At 47.6% G+C, this 10,000-nt stretch overlaps 1 protein-coding gene across 1 annotated transcript in view; it reads left to right on the top strand.

The window, feature by feature from the left end:
• The window catches only part of LOC310772998 (partitioning defective 3 homolog B-like), a gene marked incomplete at both ends in the record, with an annotated part of 148,469 nt that overhangs the window by 64,334 nt on the left and 74,135 nt on the right, over positions 1–10,000 (top strand). The window contains 2 exons of the mRNA XM_083632939.1: positions 1,901–2,119; positions 4,748–4,952. Of these exons, the coding sequence (XP_083489065.1) occupies positions 1,901–2,119; positions 4,748–4,952 (424 nt within the window). The remainder of the gene's footprint in view (positions 1–1,900; positions 2,120–4,747; positions 4,953–10,000) is intronic.

Below are 10,000 nucleotides of genomic sequence, written 5' to 3'. Positions count from 1 at the left end.
CCTCCTTTCTACCACTCCACCTCATCCCTCCTTTCTACCACTCCACCTCACCCCTCCTTTCTACCACTCCACCTCATCCCTCCTTTCTACCACTCCACCTCACCCCTCCTTTTTACCACTCCACCTCACCCCTCCTTTCTACCACTCCACCTCACCCCTCCTTTCTACCACTCCACCTCACCCCTCCTTTCTACCACTCCACCTCATCCCTCCTTTCTACCACTCCACCTCATCCCTCCTTTCTACCACTCCACCTCATCCCTCCTTTCTACCACTCCACCTCATCCCTCCTTTCTACCACTCCACCTCATCCCTCCTTTCTACCACTCCACCTCACCCCTCCTTTCTACCACTCCACCTCATCCCTCCTTTCTACCACTCCACCTCATCCCTCCTTTCTACCACTCCACCTCATCCCTCCTTTCTACCACTCCACCTCACCCCTCCTTTCTACCACTCCACCTCATCCCTCCTTTCTACCACTCCACCTCACCCCTCCTTTCTACCACTCCACCTCATCCCTCCTTTCTGTCACCCTCCTTTACATTATTTTTTCCTCCTATAGGATTGTGACTCTCTTCCACCTGCCTCACTGCTTTTCATCGTTTCAGCCTTCAATTTCTTGGATTCAACTCTGTTGAGTGTCGTTTCACAATGCTATATACGTATATGCATTTGGGGGGGAAGAAGTATGCTAGCTTATTTTCATTGCTCAGCGTTACATCAGGGTATACAGTATGCAGGTCCTTTAAAACGTCTCAGTCTTACAGTCCATTAAAATATCTTCAATATTGTTATTAGAGCTCTTAATGCTTTCAACTTGTAACAATTTACATTTTGAATCAAATATGAAGTAAGGTCAAGATATTGACACATTCTTTACTTTCAGAGATATTTAGTTGAAATAGAGGTAGGTAGGTAGGTAGGTAGGTAGGTAGCTACGTAGGTGGGTGGTTGCCTGTGCAATGTGTGCATGTCCACTCTTAAATTCATACACACCTGAGTTAATAGAGCACAGGAACATACAGTAATGTCCCCAAACATTTAATTTCCTGGTGTCCTTTTTATTTTTGTGCTCATGTATATCTTCAGAACTTTCAGTAGCCACGTTCGATGAAAAATGTATTTTTGGTGGGGTGTCCGGGTAGTGTAGCGGTAGATTCCCTGCCTACCAACACGAGGGTCGCAGGTTCGCGCCCCCCGTGTTACCTCCAGCTTGGTCGGGCGTCCATACAGGCACGATTGGCTGTGTCTGCGGGTGGGAAGCCGGATTGGGGGTATGTGTCCTGGTCGCTGCACTAGCGCCTCCCCTGGTCGGTCGGGGGCGCCTGGTCGGGGGGCGGAAGGGAACCGGTGGGAATAGCGTGATCCTCCCACGTGCTACGTCCTACCGGTGAAGCTCCCCGCTGTCAGGTGAAAAGAGGCGGGCTGGCAACTGCGCATGTGTCGGAGGAAGCATGATGCTAGTCTACGGCTTTCCCCCAGATTGGCAGAGGGTGGAGCAGCAGGGGGGAAATTGGCCAAGTACAATTGGGGAGAAAATGGGGGGAAATCGGAAAGAAAAAATGGCAAGATTGTTTTTTCTTGCGTCATTGTGCCTGTAAATTGCTCTTAAATTCAATTCCAACTACCTGCTAGTTTGAAATTACCGGCAGATATCCTGTAAATAAATAAGGTTGAGTATATCCTCTACCATCTTACCGTTTAGTGAGCAAAGAACACAAGGATGCTAACAACTTCACTGATACTCAATATAACATCTCAATTTCACGCTAGAAATCATTCTGTCACATGTTGTTAATGTTTGATATCTCATATAGTGGAATGCAACACCACCTCCACGCTCACGGGCCGCCGCGCGCCTCTCCTCTCCTCTCCTCTCCTCCATCTGTCCCCTCAGAGCCTCCAGCAGCCGGGGGAGCGCTGGGCCCGACCCTGGGCCTGTGGAAGTCCAGCTCCCTGGAGAGCCTCCAGACGGCCGTGTCCGAGGCCAGGCAGAGTCAGAGCCAGGCCCCGGTGCCCTTCCACCGCCCGCGGCCACACGTGGTCCGCGGCCGCGGCTGCAACCAGAGTTTCCGCATCGCCATCGATAAGTCCTACGAAGGACCCTCCGAAGACGGTAAGACACGTCGGAAAACGTACAGCACCTGTAGAATGGTGAGCCGCAGAACCAGTGGAAAAGAGATACATAACCGATAATGGAAGCTTTAACATAATTTCCTGTCAATGTTGGTGTAACTTTAGAGATTGCGTCCGTTCTCCATTAGTGGGCGACGTTGCCAATGCGCATCCCTTCTCCTTTATATAAAACACTGGCACTGAAGAAGAGCCCGGGGCCTGCCAAGGGACAGTGCTTAGCCCAAGTACCTTAATGAAATGCTATATGATTTTATCCAGTCAGCAATTTAGCAAGAGGAACTTTATATCTTACAGCAGCACATTTTTAATGCTCTATCTTCTGAACTCACAGGTACGTACGTGCATGTGTGATATTGAGTGTGTGTGTGTGTGTGATTATGGAGGACAGTTAGGCACATTCTCCACAGCTGAAATTGAATGCTGTTCCGTTTTTGTCCCTGAAAAGGTCTAATTTCCACGGCTGAAATGATTGAGTCCATCCACAGTGTTTTGGCTATAGTTCTTAGGCCAAATTTGGAGTGGGCGGAAAAAAGACCCCATCAGCCGCTACTTTGCTATCTGTGGACCACACCTGGCTCAAATAGCGTTTAGCAAAATGGCTGCCTTTTGTGTTGGGAGGATGGAGTTTGCCACAAAGGATGATACAATGAGAGGTTTAGCCAATCACAGGCGAAGATTTAAAATGTGAATAACACATATTTGCCGCATACTTGGATTCGGTGCCGAACTCCAAATAGTTCAGCTCGGACGAGTCTTAAGAAAGCTCGCGAATGCTCCCGAATTAAATAACACCATTGCAATCGTGTCAGGGATCTTCATCAGGTCATCTTGTAATTACATTCATTCAAGGTTTATTTATCAGACTCTATTTAGAGTCGTGTGAAGCATTTCACAGACAACATGACAGTATTTTCTGTCATTAACTGAATCTATCAGAGTGTGCCGGTGCGCTAAAGCCCATACCTGTCTTGTACTCCCACATTGAAGCCAAACACTCAGACTTATTTTGTAACGACTGTCTGAGCCGATTGTGTGGTGAGCTGGCCTTGTGAAGGTGACAGTCTGCTGTGGGCAACCAGAGATGACTGTCTCCATCCAGCCCATCCAGCTGTGGAGACTGGCCTCTGGCCACCAGCCCCCTGGACTGTGAGAGAGGCTGGCTAATGGAACACTAACGAGGCTACTGAGCATAGTGCACACAGAATGAACTGATAAACGTATCTAGAGCTGCAACCATTAATCGATTAGTCGATCGACAGAAAAATAATCGACAACTATTTTGATAATCAATTAATCGTTTTGAGTAATTTTTTTATAAAAAAAAGTCGAAATTCTCTGATTTGAGGTTCTTAAATGTGAATGTTTTCTGGTTTCTTTACTCTATGACAGTAAACTAAATATCTTTGGGTTGTGGACAAAACAAGACATTAGAGGATGTCGTCTTGGCCTTTGGGAAACACTGATCGACATTTTTTCACCATTTTCTGACATTTTATACACCAAACCACTAATCGATTAATCGAGAAAATAATCGACAGATTAATCGATAATGAAAATAATCGTTAGTTGCAGCCATAAACGTATCAGTGCCAGGGTTCCCACGGGTCCTTGAAATCCGTGAAAGTTTGTGAATTTGACTGCAAAAATCAAGGCCTTGAACGTTTTTTGAAAACATACATGAAAAAATACACGGCTCATTGAAAGTGCTTGAATTCATATATTTTGTACAAGAATAGACACAGCAGAAGTATTCACACATTCAAGCTCCTCTCTCTCTCTCTCTCTCTCTCTCTCTCTCTCTCTTTAATTGTTGTCTGTGAGCTTCTGTAAAGTCTGCTAGTTCTAATTATAAAATGTATCAGTGTTGTACAGTGTTGGGCAAGTTACTTTCAAAATGTAATATACTACATATTACTAGTTACTTTAATTTGAAAGTGATAAGTTACTTTACAATATTACTGTCTGTGTAGAGTAACTCGTTACTTATTACACTACTTTTGCATTACTTTCACCAAAATAACAGCAGTAGCAGAATGACATCGCCACCATGGAACCATCCCCTGAAAAATAATTTAAACCATCTTGAAGGCAGTGTAAACTGTCCAAAATTCTATATGTTGTCCTTTTCCTTTGTTATTGTCATCTATAGTGGTTATTTGCATAAAACTACACAATTTGATTAGGAAATGATTGTATCTTTATTTAAATATGTTTGACAAAAATAATGTAGCTCAATTTGTAACTTGTGTTACTTGACAAAGTAACTGGTATAATATTACTGAAATCCTATTGTAATAAGTTATATTACTGAGTTACTGCTGAAAGTAATATATTACATGTAATATGTTACTTTTGTAATGAGTTACCCCCAACACTGGTGTTGTAACAGTAAGTAACCTTGATCCACGTCTCCAAACATGAATTGAACTTGAATTTGATGTTTAAGAAGGTGTGGGAACCCTGACTGTAGCTCTTGTGTGTGTGTGTGTGTGTGTGTGTGTGTGTGTGTGTGTGTGTGTGTGTGTGTGTGTGTGTGTGTGTGTGTGTGTGTGTGTGTGTGTGACCCTTTGCCCTCACACCTTGGTCCCTTCCCGCTTGCCCCTCTCAGACGACGACCTATCGGAGCAGAGCTCGGGCCGCGACACGCCCGCCAGCGTGTCCTCCGGCCAGGGCCTGGACACGGACGACGGCAAGAAGAAGAAGAAGGCCAAGGGGAAGAAGAAAGAGAAGAAGAGCAAAGGCAAGAAGAAGACAGAGGAGTCCTCAGAGGACGTGGAGAAGAAGACCAAGAAGAAAGGATTTGGACTCTTAAGGTAGGAGGACTTCTTAGCCTCTTTTAAAGGGACAGGCCAACTTTGTGAGAGATTTGCCTATTTGCCATATTGCCCATACATAAACAAGATACACTCTCTGTGCAGTACACTGTGAGGTACAGCCCTGCAGTACACTGTGAGGTACAGCCCTGCAGTTTAGTTAGATTCAAAAATGAATGGGAGTTACAGCTGCCGATCCCCGTTCAGTCGCCCCAAAATACACAATTCTAACAGCTGTTTCTGGCACCATTTTCGAAGTAAATCCACACACCGAGTTCTAACAAAGATTAACCAAACTAAGCAAGAGTAACTCAAGTTACTTCCTCGCTTGTCATCCATCGCGATCGGCTTGTCTATAGCTTGGCATTGCAATATTGTGGTTATTGTGACAGCCCTATTATATCACAAAAATGACTCGCGTCTGTCCACTTGTATTCGCCCATTGATGGAACATTTGAATGCTGGTCATGGAACTGGCATGGATTTTCCTCTGAGGAGTTTGAGCTTCCAGGCTTCACTGACTCTCAGTGCACTCAGCACTTTGTGGACTGGATCGTGTTAGCCAGTGTTTTACATGTCTCCAGCAACTGCGATGAGTCAGGGTTGATCTAGCTGAAGTTCAACCTGGTGCTGCTTTCTTGATGAGGCTGCGTTCAGGTTAAGGTAAGGCCGTGCCAGCATCATGACTGTGTACATTCAGATGGATGAATGAGGCTATTGTAGGCCCTCGAGGGGCCTGAGCAAGCCAGGGAAACGTCTCCGAGGCTGTTGACATTCTGCACTTCATGCTTGACACAGCACGACCCGATTAGCACAGATGGATCTGGTTCAGGTCGCGCCGGGTCTCGCGTTGATTCACTCGGGTTTAGCGTGCGCTGTGGTTGAAACTCATTAATGAAAGGTAACTGTTCATTGTAATGTATTATAAGCAAATCACAACTAGTTTTGGTCTTACAGTACATAAAGCTGAGCACTCTGGCTTGGTTCGAGGCAGAAAAAACAAACGTTTCAGTTTTCTTTTCTCCCATTTTTCTCCCATCCCCCCCCCCAAATTGTACTTGGCCAATCCCCCCTGCTGTCCTGGTCATTACTCCACCCCTCTGCCGATCTGGGGAGAGCCGTAGACTAACACATGCTTCCTCCGATCCTTTTCGCCAGACAGCACGGCGCCGCGTGTGAGAGGATCATGCTATTTCCCCCCAGTTCCCCCTTCCCCCCCGAACAGGTGCTCCCGACCGGCCAGAGGAGGCGCTAGTGCAGCGACCAGGACACATTCCCCACTGGCTTCCCACCCGCAGACAACGGCCAATTGTGTCCGTAGGAACGTCTGACCAAGCCAGAAGCTCATCTTTTTTAGTGGCGCTCTATCTGTCCAGTGATCTCAGACGAGTGCTGCTACACTGAGTGGTTGTGAACGCACACCTGGCTTCTGGTTTGATCCTTTGCAGCTTGTTTAACTCTCTAGTACCACTGGATCCCAGCTATATTATAGCCAAGTGAGCAATTTTGCAAAGACAAAATCTGACGCAGATGTTAGTTCCAACAGATTACCCAGCATGCACGGCAGGGATTATTGGATATGGACACACACACAGCCTTCTCCATAATGGCGGGGGGACACATTATCGCTCAATCCAAGCGGCGTCGCGCCAACACGACTCCCCGGCCTGGAGCCGCGTGTCGGCCCTTTATCAACGTGTCCCCCCGCGCTGATTGTGGTTGGTCCAATCGTCCGACAAGAAGCCTTATCTATTGGCAGTGACACGGTGTGGTCAGTGTATCACCGCACTTCCAACACCTTGAGATTCAATTAGGTCTGTGTGGGGGGGCGGGGAGGGGGGAGATAGCAGAGGCTGAGCATCGCCCACAGATGTGTGTGGGGGGGGGGGGGGGGGAGATAGCAGAGGCTGAGCATCGCCCCACAGATGGCAGATAAGAATCCAATCGGCCACAGTGTCAAGGGTAATAATGAAGAGATCTCCACACGGCGCTCTGCCCGGTGCTGCAGAGTGGAGCCGGGGATGGAGAGGGCAAGAGGAAGGACACACACATGCAGAGAGAGAGAGAGGGAGAGAGAGAGAGAGAGAGAGAGAGGGAGAGAGAGAGGAGGAAATACCGGAACACTGCGGGGAAAACAAAACCTACCCAAACTCACTTTAGCTGCCATTTTGTTACAGAATAAGAGTTTTACCTTTGTAGTATGCAGGCTTGGGGAGTACAGGATTACATGTAACGGGATTACGTAATCAGATTACAAAGAAGGTAACCGTAATCCCTTACAGTTACGGGGGAGGGAAAAGGATGTAGTCAAGATTACAGGTACATTTAGTAAAAAAAAAAAAAGTGGAGGGATTACTAGCAATTTGATAGAGCAGAGGGCACAGGGCCATTAAAAGTGTCAAGCATAATGAAGCAATTCATGGGAATGACACGGCAACATGTCCAATCAACACGAGGCTCCTGCAGGTGGCGCTAGAGAGAAAAAAGAAACAGGATGTATTGTATTATTAGTACTAATGAGAACCAGGCAACACTAGATAGATCAGCTAAAAGCCTGCTGTAACCAACCCAAAGTTCAAGATTCAAGATTTTTTTATTGTCACTCCGTAGTACAAGTATCATGTGTGAAATTCTTGTGCTGTGAACTCCGTTTACAACATAGTACAAATATAACAGGGCATATGAGTGCAAAAACAACAAGAGACACAACAAGCAATAAGGCAGTAGAGTGATAAGACAAGTCAGAGACAGTGCATATTCACTTGCACATAGGTGCACATGTCATGTGCATACTTGGACGTACTTAAACATTTTGAATTCGACGTATTTGACGTACAGGTGCAAATAGCATATACCTAATTAAACATACAATTAAACATTAGACATAATAATGGTAGCATCTACAGTGCGGTACAGTACAGCTACTACACTATTTGTGTATGTTAAGGAGTCTCGTGGCCTGCGGGAAGAAACTGTCCCTCAAGCGATTTGTGCATGCTTTTGGGACCCTGTATCTTCTCCCTGAGGCTAACAGGGTAACAGGGTTAAAGTCTGCTGTAACCAACACATGAAGTCTGAAGAATGACTATTACAGAGCTGTTTGTGACCCTCCCAACCCTGGTAGTCCGACATCAATCTTGATGAGTTCCGTTTATAGTAAATATCAGAGTGAATACTATCCAATTGATGTAATTTATGAAGATCTTTTGAGCGGGGGAATTAATGCTTTTGTGAAAGTTGTATTATTTGTTTCCTGGTCACAAACTGCAGGCCATTAGTTTACCCGTCTTTATTTACCACAGCATCCCTGTCTATAGGGTCCCATTACTGCACTGGTGATTATCTTCTTGATATCTTTCCTTCCTGTTACACCTACAGTACATAGTTGTTATTGTTATTCCCATTATGTGACTATTCCCACAGCAGAGACAGACACATTGTGTCTGTTTAGATGAGGTTTGGAATCTCTGCACCCTGTACCCTGCAGGCATGTCGTTTCTCTCCTGTGTCTGTTTATATATTAGAGTTGTGATATTTCTGTCTGTTCCCCCCTCCCTACTCTCTCTCTCTCCTCTCTCTCTCTCTCTCTCTCTCTCTCTCTCTCTCTCTCATCCCTCCCTCCCTACTCTCTCTCTCTCTCTCTCTCTCTCTCTCTCTCTCCCTCCCTCCCTACTCTCTCTCTCCTCTCTCTCTCTCTCTCTCTCCCTCCCTCCCTACTCTCTCTCTCTCTCTCTCCTCTCTCCTCTCTCTCTCCCTCTCCCTACTCCTCTCTCCCTCCCTCCCTCTACTCTCTCTCTCTCTCATCCTCTCTCTCTCTCTCCCTCCCTACTCTCTCTCCCTCCCTCCCTACTCTCGCTCTCTCTCTCTCCCTCCCTCCCTCCCTCCCTACTCTCTCTCTCTCATCTCTCCCTCTCCTCTCTCTCTCTCTCTCTCTCCTCCCTCCCTCTCCTCTCTCTCCCTCCCTCGCTCCCTCTCTCCCCCTCCCTCTCTCCCTCTCCTCTCTCTCTCTCTCCCCCTCTCTCCCTCTCTCCCCCTCCCTCTCCCTCTCTCTCTCTCTCTCTCTCTCCCTCCCTACTCTCTCTCTCCCTCCCTCTCCTCTCTCTCTCCTCTCTCTCTCTCTCTCTCCCTCGCTCTCCTCTCTCTCTCTCTCTCCCTCCCTCCCTCTCCTCTCTCTCTCTCTCTCTCTCCCTCCCTACTCTCTCTCTCCCCCCTCCCTCCCTCCCTCTCTCTCTCCCTCCCTCCCTCCCTCTCCTCTCTCTCTCTCTCTCTCCCTCCCTCTCCTCTCTCCCTCCCTCCCTCCCTCCCTCTCCTCTCTCTCTCCCTCCCTCCCTCCCTCCTCTCTCTCTCCCTCCCTCCCTCCTCCCTCTCCTCTCTCCCTCCCTCCCTCTCCTCTCTCTCTCTCTCCCTCCCTCCCTCTCCTCTCTCTCTCTCTCCCTCCCTCTCCTCTCGCTCTCTCTCTCCCTCCCTCCCTCTCCTCTCGCTCTCTCTCTCTCCCTCCCTCCCTCTCCTCTCGCTCTCCTCTCCCTCCCTCTCCTCTCTCTCTCCCTCCCTCCCTCTCCTCTCGCTCTCTCTCCCTCCCTCCCTCTCCGCTCTCTCTCTCTCCCTCCCTCCCTCTCCTCTCGCTCTCTCTCTCTCCCTCCCTCCCTCCCTCCCTCTCCTCTCTCTGTGGAGGGGCCATAGTTATTTGTGCAGCGATCAGGGAAACGTGAACATGTTTTCTGATACAGATTCACACAGACAAGTTGTAATTACATCCACAACAACTGTTGCCTTCAACTCGCGCTTGTTTTTCCGTCTTTCGTTTTGACGCGGACGTGAATGCTGGCACACACACACACAGTATAAACAGTTGCACACACACACACACACACACACACACACACACACACACACACACACAGTATAAACAGTTTGCACACACACACACACACACACACACACACACACACACACGCGTGCACACAGATGTCATAATTTGCGCACATCAACCTTTTGAATGGACCGCTATTGCCAGAAAATAATCCATTGTTCGGCCCAAGCACAGAAGC

This window comes from Poromitra crassiceps, assembly GCF_964638095.1.
Source record: "Poromitra crassiceps genome assembly, chromosome: 3".
NCBI lineage: Eukaryota > Metazoa > Chordata > Actinopteri > Beryciformes > Melamphaidae > Poromitra > Poromitra crassiceps.
Note: the sequence above shows the minus strand (reverse complement) of the source record. Positions and strands in the feature narration are given on the sequence as shown.